The 14,281-nt window shown below is 34.5% G+C and overlaps 2 protein-coding genes across 4 annotated transcripts in view; both read right to left on the reverse strand.

Moving 5' to 3' along the window:
- Positions 1-11,452, reverse strand: part of Oga (O-GlcNAcase) — a 43,963-nt gene extending 32,511 nt beyond the window's left edge. For 2 of the 3 annotated variants that reach the window (XM_071585681.1, XM_071585679.1), the window contains exons 1-8: positions 11,228-11,452; positions 11,050-11,101; positions 10,598-10,826; positions 9,893-9,997; positions 9,432-9,594; positions 4,597-4,878; positions 2,696-2,880; positions 1,149-1,325 (exon numbers count right to left, since the gene is read on the reverse strand). In XM_071585681.1, coding sequence (XP_071441782.1) covers positions 1,149-1,325; positions 2,696-2,880; positions 4,597-4,878; positions 9,432-9,594; positions 9,893-9,997; positions 10,598-10,826; positions 11,050-11,101; positions 11,228-11,303 — 1,269 coding nt within the window. In that variant the 5' untranslated portion in view covers positions 11,304-11,452. The remainder of the gene's footprint in view (positions 1-1,148; positions 1,326-2,695; positions 2,881-4,596; positions 4,879-9,431; positions 9,595-9,892; positions 9,998-10,597; positions 10,827-11,049; positions 11,102-11,227) is intronic. The other variant, XM_071585680.1, reaches the window with a different exon arrangement.
- A 350-nt stretch (positions 11,453-11,802) lies between these two features.
- On the reverse strand, positions 11,803-12,836 carry SNRPG (small nuclear ribonucleoprotein G). The gene is made up of 4 exons (XM_071585143.1): positions 12,666-12,836; positions 12,268-12,290; positions 12,071-12,195; positions 11,803-11,966 (listed from the first exon to the last, which is right to left on the reverse strand). Exons 1-4 carry the CDS (start codon positions 12,695-12,697, stop codon positions 11,916-11,918), a joined length of 231 nt encoding a protein of 76 aa, XP_071441244.1. The 5' UTR covers positions 12,698-12,836; the 3' UTR covers positions 11,803-11,915.
- Positions 12,837-14,281: the final 1,445 nt, after the last annotated feature.

The raw sequence follows: 14,281 nt of genomic DNA on the forward strand, positions 1-14,281 counted from the left end.
ATTTGCAAATTAAAAGACCACATTGAGCTAGTATGATTATAAAATTGAATGAAGTCATCAAGACATACTTTCTGGAAGCTCCTCTTCACATTTCCATGATGTATGCAATCAAAAGATTATTTGCACACTGGAAACTGTACCGAAAATATCATTTTACAATGCTAACAATTAATTTAGCATTGTAATAATCTGAAAAAACTATAGTAAATGCTAATGATGACAGAGGGTTTGAAGGGTTACTGAAATATAAGCAATATTCATTTTCCTGAGTGAATATACTTTGGATACATTTGAAATGAACAACATTAATTAGGAAAAAATTTGGTTGAAATTACTTTGATAAAGATGAGTATTTTTACTTTTAGCATATATTTGGGCTCAAAACTTATTGCAACAAGTTAAATAATGTTAACATAAATATTCCAGACCAATGTGAATTTTAATAATTCAGATCAAATTACTGTGGCTTTTTAATGTTGAAAAATCAGAGTTATGAACGTTAAGAAGCCATTCATTAAATTTTGTATTTGATCAGCATCTAAAAACTCATGCAAAACATATGGAACACATAGAAAAGTACACTAAATTAACAATTACTGAACTGTCAGAGATTAAATAAACTCCAAGTGCCTAAATATTTTGTGAAAATTCCATTTCTTTCTTAGGAACACATGAGCTTTTGGAGACTGCCTTGACGTTTCTAAATCCTGTCTACAGAGAACTTCAGAGTTTACATCAGCAAAGTTGGCCTTTGGGCTTAGCTAACTTAATGTGATTGATGTAAGGGCATAAACTTATTTCAATACCATCTCATGAAGGTGTAAATGTGAGGATCACAACAGTCACTAAACACTTCCACACTGAGAACATGAAGGTGCCAACATATTATAAAAACCTTTTCTTGACTTGCTTCACTACTGCTTCCCTATAAGATTTTCACCACATCCAAGAGACTTAAGTATACAGGCTGCTGAGCCATTTATTCAGGTATATATATATTAAGAGCACTTGACTGTGTTCTAACCTAATATGCCACTGAAAAGCTAGAAGCATTTATTATATGTTGCCATCTTTAAATCAAAATCAACTTTGTAAATGTCACACTCCATTGAATACATGGGAAAATGTAACTTTTCAACACAACTTACGGTTCCACAGACCTCTGCTAAGGCTTGAAGGTTTCCCTGAGGGGTGGGCGTTGAAGGAGATGAGGTGGCCACAGGACCAGAACCACCAGAAGCATTACTCATTGTTGTGGTGGTGAGACTCATGCAAGTATTAACTGATGGCAGAACTGGAGGAACCAATGCAGTCACCAGTACCTGCTGCTCAAAACAATACAAAAACAAATTAATTTTGTGTGCCGTACCATTGGTTTAACCCTCTTAGTGCAGTGGGGATTCCAGGGGTACTAGTGAGAAGTGTGAAGGGTAATTTGAGAAAATGTATCACCTTAGGAAAAAAAACATTATGAAGTTATTTGTTTAGATATCCATATGCAGTTTTTTTATTTTAAAATAAAATATTGTAATTATTAATGATGTTATACATTTACATCATCTGAAAAATATATGTAATTATTACAGTATTATAAATTTGAAGAATATTTTTTTAGCAATAATATTTCGATTTTTAGACACAATACTAATATTTTTTTAAAACATTTTTCTATAAAACTACCATATTTAAATATAAGAAAGAATCAAAAAGACAGGTAGAAAAAATTATAAATAAATAAAGAAAAACCAGTGAATTGCAAATTTTTTTGTCAGCCTCTGCATAGTTCGATTTTGTTGAAAACGCTGACCTCACTGAGTCAAATTGGGACTTTTCCCCTTTCCTTGAGACTGAGACAATGTGCTTACAATCTAAAGGCAGAAAAAATGAAGTTCTAACTCACAGAGAACTGCTGACAATGTAATCCAATACACAGGGCGCAAATGATTAGATAGGATGGATGGCAAGAGAAACCAAAATGATTACAAAGCAGTGCTCTCATTTCCATTGTATCAACAAATTCTGAATAAGCAGTTATACATCTACACCACCACACCATAACACATTCAAGAGATTACAGATGAAAACAGATTAGTAGCCTTTCAGTGGCTTTTCATAGTGGAAAGACCACTCAGAAAAAAAATGAGCAGACAATTAGACTGAGCTTCCCAACACGTACAAAACTGAACGTAAAAATAGTAAGAATTACACTTTTTGAAAAGCATTTAACATTACTAATAAAAAATTTAAAAAATGTGTTATATAATTGCATGGAATTCACCCTATCCATGGCACAAAAACCATAAATTATTAAAGAAAAAACCATAAGTTACAGCGATTTAAACAATAGCCTACGCAAGAGCTGATATATCGGCCCGCCGCACTAAGAGGGTTAAGCATCTTACAATTAATAACCATTTTTGCAAATTTTATCACGCTTGTCTATCTGTTTACACAATACAGAAAAAGGGAGGAAAAGAGCTCCTATGTATGGCCTTAATTACTTAACTAAAGAGGAAAAATTCTCCCCAGACCATGAAGTATTTGAGGCTAATGTGTAAGAAAAAGAAAGGATGTCTCTGGTTATTTTTGGGGAATTTTAATCCCTCCCAAGAGATCATCAAACACTTCATTAAGTATGTGGTGTTAGATAGAACTAAACTCATAAGAAAACAAAAAAATATTTAAGCATGCTTACTTGTGGTTTTGCCATTAGACCAGTCACTGACTTTTTCCTCCTAAACTCTGGAAGCCACTCATTGATTGCATTTCGCAGGGCACGCTTTGGATGATACATGTTGGGAGACAACGTTAAGGGGGCTTCTTCGACACAACCATCTTCTGTCTCAGTCTCAAGCTTTATATCAGCACTTACTGTGTCATCTGAAAATGAAAATACAACCAGAGAACATTGGAACCAAGCCATCAATCAATAATTGCAAAAACCCTTGCAGTTACCACTTTAATACCCCAAAAAAAAACCATACAAGTTCAACAAAGCAAATTGAGACGATGAACAACTTTCAATGATAAAAAAATTAATTTCTATTATACTCTCAACTACATGCATGGGGGCATGAAATAAAAGCAGAATAAAGTGGAACCTTGCTAAATGAGCACTTCCAACAGCGAATAATTCACATAACAAGCAAAAATATTGATCTCAAAAATGAGCAATTTTTTGCACAACCAGTGACGAGGAGAAGGGACTTCCCAGATTAATTGCTCACCTGGTTTGTCTCTAGCACCAATTACGCTGGCATCTTTGAATCACTAGTGATCACACATTTTTCCAAACATATTATTAGCGACTTATTTCTGCAACGTTTATTAATATTTTGTGCAAGGTTTTAAAATTGACCCCAAATAAAAATTCATGACACAAAAGCCATAAAGAGAATAAAAACAAGAATAATAGTAGAAATGAAAGGTAAAATCATTGCGAATTGGGAACAAGTTTTGAGCGTGGCTGATCTAGTACCCTCATCAACGATTGACCTTTTCTTCAAGTAGTAGTATTAAGGGGAGGCGACCAACAGCTGAGGTCATTTGCACCATAGGGGATGGACAGGAAAGGATGAAGGGTAGAGAGAAACCCAGTGTCGGCATTAGCCTACTCTAAACGAAAGGCACCAAGGGGTCCGCAGCTTAACTGCCAATCTGATGGACGGCGTACTCACTCAAAGTGCCCTCCACAAAGCACCTCAAGTAGGGATCGAGATACCACTGAAAAATATTCAACACCGCTGGGATTTGAACCCAGGCCCTCTGGGTGGGCCTTTTCTTCAAGCACAGGGGCAAGACTAAGGAGTAATAAAGCTTCAAATAGAGTGAGGAGTATCTACGCAAAGGTAGCTTCTCATATGGATAATCAAAAAGCAATTGCAATGCAATACCATTTGATTTGATAATCAAAAACCTGCTTGTATAGCATTGAAAAACTCCATGAGCCTTCAAGAAGTGTTAAGTCCAAAATAGCAGACTAAATGTGATGTGGAGGTCATGGGAAACTTTTGCATCGTACCATGCTTGTGAGGCATTGCCCTAATAAGGCAGTGGCGATGCCCTGAATGCAACTGAATGAGTTAGTACTATATATTACAATATTCAACCCAAAGGTTTGATATACTAGAGTCAAGCTCACCCAACACTAAGCCCCTCAATGAGTAAAACTAACACATCCAAGTAGGTTGACCGGATCCTTTCCGTGTCGCCTAGTTTCACAGGAAGTTCTGGTACCCAAAAAATCACACAGCTGGGATAAATCTGAGGATGCCCAGAGACATCACCAGGGAATCAAACCCAGGCCCTCCATTCAGTAGCCAGCACTCAACCCCCAGTAATACCACACCCCCTGAGTGAATGCTAGGCAAATGAACTATATACATTAAATCTTGAGTTTCCTATATATACCTAATTTACACTTGAGTCCCAGAGCTTCTTGCCACAAGCTACCCAGTCCAGAAAGACCTTTTAGGCTTGGCCCATTGGTTAAATGTCTGGATGTTAAGTAACCATTCACTAGTGGAGAAAGGACAATGAGTAGTTTACCATTCTCGAAACTCAAAACTAAAAGAGGATGACTGTACTCATACTTACTGAGACTCAGATCACGCCTTCCATCTGCATTGCAGCGACTCCACTGTGCCAATGTGTGGATTGCCACAAAATTAGCACCATATTCACAGTTAGGATTGGTAAGGACGCCACGAAGTCGCTGAATGAGGTCAGGTGAACGGCCAGAATATGGTCCCAAAAACACACGCTTTTGATCGTAATCATTGGCATGCAAGTTATCCCAAATAACTGGAGGTCGTCGCAACACTTCTGTCACCTCTTCGATAGATTCCACCGTCAAAAGACGAGATATAACTTTCGGACCTATTAAAAAATGAACAAGTGAGTGATGATGCACAGATATACTTTTTGAGTTTTTACAGTATTTTGTCAAAAAATTTAAAGAACACTCAGCCTTCATGCCATCACAAAAACTGATGTCATGACTTCATATCAAGTGATGCCAACAGGATATTTTAGCAAGTCAACATTTTTTTGACAAACATTTTACTTTCTACTAATGAATTAGTACTAAAATTAAAATGCATCAAAATTAACAAGACTAGCCAGAATTCATGTTTATTCCTAGGGCTAGTCTAACACTAGCTTTTTTGAATTTGGTATTATAACAATACTCAGATAACCCTCATTGTTTGGTATTTCAACTGGATTTTTCATATGCTGCACTGAAACAAACCCCATATTTTTTCCCTAATGTGAAAATATATTTTGTAATTATTATACAAAATGAAAATTTAATATATTACTTGTAAGAACTGAAGCTCTTTTAACACATGCATGGCAAAATGAAGGAACCATACAAGTTAAGAGTAGATGGTAGCGAGAGGAGACAAAATAACAAACTAACAAATTTCAAACTTCAAAACTAAGGTTGGTTCAAAACAGACTTTTGAAATGGATTTCAATTTCATCAAATGTGAAATCTTGATTCCTTTTTCAATTTCATAATTAGTTCGCAACAATTTTATTTTTTACAAAGTAGAATTTTTCAAACATCATACATTACATGAGTCTCTATGAATTAGTAATGAACAGATCAACTATGCAGAAATCCATGCACAGTTACAATTCAAGATGTTTTGCTTTAAACATTTTTGGGGAAAAGATATAACACATGGAAAATGAGAGAAATTATATTTTTAAGAGATTTAAGAGTACAGTTGGAAGGACAGAAAATACAAAAAATTAATAAAAACAACCCAATGAGAATATAGAAATACATTGCTCCACATGAATGTGGCCAAATGCATGATTATCCTCAATTGGATATTTCTGAAATAGGAGCATTCATAAATGTACCTGGATCCAACACAAAAATTGACAAATTAAGTAAAAAAACATAAACATAACTCTGAAGAACAATTCATCAGCAAAACTTCAGGACACTACAAAAGAATTAATAAAGCATAGCACTGGCACCACATTTGAACATTTGACATAAATATTACAAGAATGTATGGAAACATGCATAAGCCGCAGATGAGTAGAAAATATCTGCCTTCAATTAATCTTAAATATGACTGAAATAATTTCAGAGACATCTTGATAAGCAGTAATGTCAGCCATATCTGGGGTAAATTGTTAAAAAATTAATTCGATGAGAATATATATCCCGAGGATATGATATGTTATAGTGATACGATTTTTTGTAAAACAAGTTTATACTGTGATACTTTAACCATCACAATACATCCTAAGAACCGAAACAAGACTACAATGAGCATGGAAGTTCAAACTACATGCAATATTATTTAGCTTTCGGGAGTATTCACTCTTCTGTCGACGGGGCATGCTTTAACTATTTTTTCTCCAGAAACATCAAAAGCATCTGAGTAAAAAATGTCCAAGACAAAAAGTCGTCCAGCATGTGATCCAGACCCTTCTTCATCCAAAAATTGCAACTGTTCATGAAAATTCATAATAGTGAAAACTGTGATAACCCTGTTACTTCCATGGTCGAATTATTGAAAACTTAGGTTTTTGCAAAGATACCTCCAACTGCATCATTTGCAGAATTAACAGAAATCATAAATAAAAATAAGAAAAGAGCAAAATTGTACAATTAAGGCTGCCTCTGAGGATGATTCAAAGCATGGGAAGAGAGAGCATATTGAATGCCAACTGGCAGAAAACCAGAACCTGACCACTCTGACAGGGATAAGGATGATACCAGAAAATTAACCAATCCAAAGAAAATACTGAGAATTGCCAGACATGGTTCATGAAAAGTAGCAAAGGGATAACTTCAGTGGATGCTGTCTCTAACTATCCTCACTCTGCTGCTATTACTTCAAAGGCAAGCCATTCATTGAAATACTGAACATTTAGGGTAGTCATTCTTTCATAAACAGGAATGCATCTGGGTTACTTTTGCCCACACAATCCTATAAACATGAGAAGGTTGAAACCACTGCCAAGGGCATTGACTATCAAATTGATGGCCAAATGGCAATACATGATTTGTTTTTTTCCTGCCTAAATTTGAAGTAGTTGTACATTTGTAGAATAATTGAATTGGTGAAACAGTTGTTTACAAGAAGAAGATAATTGACCACAGGTACGCTAAGGAAAGATTAATTAATTACAGTTTGGATGATATTACTGGACAAATATTGGGATAGCTGAATTGGAATGAAAAAAGCATCAGAATTCATTCCCTGATTTTCTTAATGATCCTATTACGGGCTCACCTTCACAATATGGAGAAGGAAATTCAAAGAACTTCATTGATAATTAAAAAAGTATTTTAGCACTCTTGCACAAAATAATTTTAAAAGGCATGTATTTTGACTCACAGAGTTATCTTCAGATCTTCACTGTATCATCATCAGGTCAGGTGACCTGAATGGTGGTATGATTAATAGGTATGTATGCATCCAATCCAAAATATTTTTACAATAAATTACCTCAGGCATCACATTTATAACTTTCATACTAAAGAGCACTCGTGATATTTGAAAAGAGTATTAAGGTACCTGTGATATGTGTATTAAGTTTAAAAAATAAAGCATATTCTGGTATTTGTGTGCATAGATAACTCTTTTGCTAATGATGCCAAGAGAAAATCTTTAACTGGATATGGACTTTTGAATGAGAGAGGACCTATCTGTTGAGAAAGTCAAAGCCTGGCTCTATTGTCAACTGAGGCAGAAAGGAAATGTTTCGTTAAGGTTTCACCTCAAAGTAGAAAGAGACCCATTCAATTTTGGAACGGCAAACAGTGATCAAAATTTCTGTACTCAATCTAAAAAGGTTCTGCGTACTCTGATTAAGTGTTTATAAGTTATATCAATTCAAGATTAATGTAAAAGAGATGTTTTTAACTAATCAGCTGAAGACAAGGATTCCGATGTTCTTACCACAGCTCTAGGTGGTTTTCTTGGCAACAATATCCTAGGAATATCAATGCATCAACTTTTCTTCAATTCAGGACATGTGTTGCAAGTGACAATTTTTCATACTGTGTAATCTTCAAAAATCTGCTAACAATTAATTCACAACTGTATGTTTCTCATCACCTTTTTCCTGCTTGAACATTTTGGGTTCCACACTTGCATTCCATGTTATGCTGATGTAGATGCTTTGAATAGAATCTCAACTCAAAATCAAAATTTCCCTAAAGTAAACATATAAAATGGCAGCAATAAGACAAATTTGCCAAGTTTTCAAAAACAGAGAATAGGGGGTTTTATTGGAAAAGAATATAAGCAGAAAAATATGGGAGTAGTGACCCAGTAGGCGGCCAGAAATTCTCCCTAGAATAAAAATAAATTTACTAAACATTATAATAAAAATCCTAGCACCAAGTCATTCGTTACATTAAAATCCCAATAAATTGACCCATTCACAGCTCAATTAATATTCATTCAACAACTGAGGGCACAATTTAAAGCTACAGCAAATACAATATCACTAACCAAATTTGTACCTTCTGATCATCTGACATTCAGTTTAGGGGTAAAGTGATGAAAGGAGACAGGTCCTGTGAATTTCATGCAAATTTAGTATGATTCAATCTTATTTAACATATGTTACCCTAATTTAGAGGAGAGTAATACTCCATAAAACTGTCATTACTTCAAATTATGATAAAAAATAAGAACAATATATTAAGTGAATAAAACTGGAATAAAAGTGGAATAAATATGTTCAAAAATGTACACAATGGCGGATGGCATCACTTTGTGAAACCCCTTCATGGTGAGTAGGAGAGTAATAATGATAATATAAATTACAGATTCAGGTGTGATATGGTGAAACTGTTACATAATAACAGAGACAAAAACTCTTACAATTTCACACTCACTGAGTGGAAAATTGCAAGGAAAGTAATACTTTGCTATTCCACACAATATAAATTTATTTGGGACTCATTTTCAGCTAATCCAGATATTGCAAATGATATTTTTCATCATAACCAGTAGCAAATACATGTATATTATGTAGATTGGCAAAGTGTTTTCACCAAAGAATCAACTCGCTATACATACTGCAATGAGTTGACATTGCTCTGGACTTTTAAAAAAGAAATCCAATCACCACAATACATGGCACTGATTAAATCTAATGTGCAATGTGCATAGCGAGAAATCTTATAAGACCAATCCCAAGTATTGGATAACCAAACTACACAATCGCCTACAAGTGTAATTGAAGAATATTGTACATCTTCACCAGTTTAACATTAGAATGTCCAGCCATGGTAACCTAGATTTAAGTATTTCATCAAAAGTATCACATATGGCACAGGCTCCAATTCCCTGCAAAAATTATAACTAATCACAATCTCACGTTCGCTTGCAGGAATTAAAGGGAATACATGATGAAGTTAGAATGAAAAATTCACCATCACTCACCAGTCCACATAATGTCTATCTCAGGAGCCAGTTTAGCACCAATAGTGTTAAGATATTCTGAGTTTTGTACATTCGGCATAGCCCTAGCGGCACAATACTGGGTTGGGCAGAGTAGAAATTTTGGTTGGTTAAGGTGCTGGAATATATCATTGCTAATGGAAACCTGGAAAGGAAATGATAAAATAATAAAAAAAACGACAACTGTGCAGAAAATGCATTTAAGAACTAATTTGCACCACAAAAAAATAACGAATTCCAGCAGGTTAAAGTTATATACATAATGTAAGGTCACAACAGTATTTCCAGGTAGTTCAGGTTTGTTTTTAATGACCATAGACCCAAATGTTTAAGTTCAAAGCAGACCCTGCTTCATTCATCTTCAATATTTGATAAACAATATCAAATAGCAACGCCATTAAAAACTGAGAAAGGAAGCATAAGATAAATAATTCTTTTGTTACCTGGGCATGTGCAAATGACTGAAATACTTCTTTATCAGCTTCTGACATCTCAGGCTCAATATCATCAAACAATAATGCAAATGCAACACAGCCAAATTGAGACACCTGTGTCAAAAAACAAAATGACATTAGTTATCAAACAGCATTCTTAAAAAGTACTTTTCAATTGCATTAAAAAACTTTTCAATATTTGAGAATGGAATATTTTACCTTCACTGTGAACAAGTGGAGAAAAAAGGTCACAATATATAGTAAAATTGACATATTTGAATCGCCTTAACAAATGATGTGAAGAAGAATGGTAATTTGAGTATCTTAACGGCAATCATCTAAAATTCTAATCAGTAATGATCATATTGTGCTCAAACGTTAAATCATCCGTAAAAAATGTTTTTCATAATTAAGTTATACCATCTTCACTTATTATCTCAGCGCATTAATTGATTTAATATGGTCCCAGTTTGAAATAAAGCTTACGAAGATAGATAGAGAAATTGAATATATGGCTGCGTATCACATGAAACCCTTGATGATGCAGCATCCGAAAAAGAGAACTACTTACTTGAAATTGATTGAAAAAATTATTATACATATATATATATAGGTCAAATTAAAAGACTCTTACAATCTGTTTCTTCATTCGCATTGGATTGGCTATTAAAAATGTAATTAAGAACTGAATTTCATTAGTAATTATGAACACACCTGCTCAAGCTTCCGCTTCAATGCCGCTATCTCTTTGCTACTGGAGTAGGTGATGTCTAATCCTGGTGAGAGGGCATAATAAAAAGTAATTCCACAATCTCGAGCAGCAGATACCAGTCCCGTCAAATGTTCTGCTTCTTCGACTGAATACAGTTCACGCCAATACGCTCGATGTTTGTAATCATCTTTAGGTGCATATACGTACGAGTCCATACCCCATTTCTTCAGTCTATTAAAGTAATCAAAATTATTTCAAATAATTGCAGGAAAAATAGTGAGACTTTTAGAGTTTTTTTTAGAGTTTCGATTATTATAGAAATTATAAGCTAAAATGTTCTTTACAAAGTTATCAAGGTCCGCAACTAACATTACTTTGTCACATACGCAAGCATTTCAGCAATAGAAAACTATACCAAATGCATAACATGCATGATTAACGTTTAAGATCATACTTCTGAAATAAATCCTTCCTCTGCTCGGTGGTCCACGGGCGGCCGTAAAAACCTTGAAAGAGATCATTTGTGCATAAATATACGCGATATTCATAATAGAGAATATGCAAATGGTGAATCTATATTCGAATTAAAACGTCAATGAGTACTTCAATGAATTGAGAATTGCCATATTTACCTTCGACAACACCACACATAAAATTTCCATTCTGGGTATGTAAATTATCCATCGTCGAAGTTTTAATGTCCGCCATATTACGAGCTATGCAGCGCTTTTTAATACTAAAAACAATTGGTACAAATCACAGATTCTGCCATAAATTCAAATATTCATGGTTTTTCGCAAAATAAACTTGCACTTGTACATTGCAACCACCACACCACTTAAAACATACGCTGTATATACTACACGGCACTAATCTATATTGTGCGCTTAACATTACTCAACTGTTATTTTTATTGGAAGAGGGGGTGGTAAACAGATTCCAAACCAAATGCGACTGCTGTTTAAGAACGGGGAAGTGCGATTTTCATTAATTCCATACTCTATCGAACCCATGTATGGAAGTCCTCCTATTATTCGAGAGATTCTAGAGGACCTAATTAAACTCCATTCTTATTTCTTAACAGTAGAATTGTAGGTACTTATATTCGAGCTAATTAATATGGTATTAGCTTCGATTTTGCATGACACAACTGTTCATTGCATCCGAAATTTAAAGGTGACAACATTGAATAAATAAAATAAAACAATTGTCTTTTTAAATTTATTTAGAAATGAAGAAGTGAAGGAATGTAACACTGATTCTGTACATTATGGATTGGGATGACACATGGAATTAGATTATCATGAAATAGAAAGGCTGCTATACACGATCAAGTGCCTCCAGCATAATGATGCTATTGCCTCGAATTACCTGAAAATATAGGATAGAGATCAGCATTTAGTATACATATCATTCTCTTGAAATAGGAACGAAAATAAAATGCAAATCTTTTAACAATCAACGAATATACATACCACCATGCCTATATTATTCTTATTTCCATCTTTACACTCCTCCGTGGTTTCATCAACCACAAGATTCATGAATGGGTCGAAACCTCTCAGAATTCCAATAACATGCCGACCTCCATTTAACTTCACTAAAATAGAAAGATCAACATTAAAAGAAATTTCTTAAACTAACAATTTTCAAAATTATTTCCGATACTTACATGAAAGCTTCTTGTCCATAAACCTGTGAAGAAGAAATGTATTTCAAATTTAATATTTCACTTTGTTACGAGAAAACGCAAACATATTGCATACATAGAGAACTGGGCCACGAAATACAGGAAAAGGGGAGGAAAACTGTGATGAGCGCAAATATATGGAAAATCATCTCAACAGTTACCGCTTACAGCAGTTTAAAAAAATTGTAACTTGCGCATCGGAACTTAAGATAGTACTTTCACAATGCGATTACATATGCAAAGTTTTAGCAGCTTATAAGTTTTATTCACTAGTTGGTGGGATTGGGAGGTAATATATATCGACAACTATGAAAATAATGAAGCCGACAATCATGCAGGAAAATAACAATTTTCAAAAAGACAGCATTGCAAGTACTTACTTCTTTAACTCAGGAGGGTGTGCCTTGCTCATGATTATATATACACTTCACCTCAAGGCCTATATTTTTAATGAATAGCAGTGAACCCTCGGTATATATTGCGAATAATACGATATTTTTGCTAAATCACAACAACTTTATCTACACACGCCGCTTAGAGAAAAAATACTAACCAACAGCGGCCTCATGTGGTAAAATGTGAAACAAAATAAAACATCATAGCACAGATTGGCGAAATATGGCGGTATTTTTAATAAAATTAATAAATTGAAGAGAATTATATAACATTGTACTGATTGTGATTAAGAATTAAATAATATATTGAGTTTGGAGTGGGTATTCATTTGCTCGAAAAAATCTATGAATTTCCATTTATTTGTTAACATATATAAATTGGCTTTCCGTAGTTTCGTAGTCGCATGAGTTAGAGCGATTTCCACTTAGTCTTTACATATATTTTTAATCCCAGTGCAATGATTAGATATCATGTTCCGTTTTGTCAATGTACACGAAGCTGAAATAATTTTAAAATACTAAATAAAATTAGTAAATGAATGTCCCATAATCACAAATTGTGTTGCTGAAATATAATGGGTATTACACCCATAAAAGAGAACATGCTCTTAAATTGACTTCTATATACTGTATAATGCTAATTTTCCGGTATGATTGTGTACAGGTTTATAAAATATGGAGCATGTTAAATAATGACTATGTACCTATGTTAGGATCAGTACATTTTCTCCTGTAATGCAAGTAACACTGATTTAACCAGCTCAACTACTTCGGCTATGAAGGTTTTAAAATTACTCGTAAGAGTGGATTGCATTACTATTTCTTGAAAGGATGGCAGAATTCAAAACAATGTTAAATATGCTCGTTGTCAGCCACCGCATAAATCCAGTGGTCATGAACCTATACAGCATGAAATAATGCCTCCACCCAAGAAAGTCAGGGCTAAGACAGAGTAATGGCCATTTTTTTGTTAGAATCATAGACAAAAGAACTAGGTGAGGTCTTTTGTGTAGTGCAAGAGGACATAGGGATTGTAAAAAATCACCTATGTACACAATAAAATTGTTGAAGTCAGGAAAAGACATGTCAGAGCAGATCATGCAAAGGAGGTATCTGCAAAGGTTGAACAAGTGCAGTTGATGTGCTATCCGACGACCCACACCTGCTACAGCTGATGATTTCAATGGAGTAAATGAAATGATCCAAGAAGAGAGATGTGCTGACATGCATTCAATGTGTGGCTGAAAACCTGACTTCTATCGGAAGCATTAACAACATTACACATGAGGTTCCATCCTGTGCATCATCACATTGGATCCCTCATCAACTGACTCTCAAGCACCCGTTTTAGAATTAGCTACAGCCTAGAACACCCATATATCATCAAAATGCCTGAATCACATTGTGAGAGGTGATGGAAGGCCACAAAATCTTGCAAGAAGTGACTTTAGGTGATACTGTCTATAGGAAATGTTATGCTATGTATTGGGATGTCAAAGCCATTCTCCAAATTGAATTCATGAAAAGAGGTGTGACAATTAACGCTGAGCACTACTGAGATGTTGCTTCAATTGGAATCTGCAAAATTTAAAAAATAAGGG

The sequence above is a fragment of the Hetaerina americana genome, unplaced genomic scaffold (assembly GCF_022747635.1).
Source record: "Hetaerina americana unplaced genomic scaffold, ioHetAmer1.1.p SCAF_2, whole genome shotgun sequence".
NCBI lineage: Eukaryota > Metazoa > Arthropoda > Insecta > Odonata > Calopterygidae > Hetaerina > Hetaerina americana.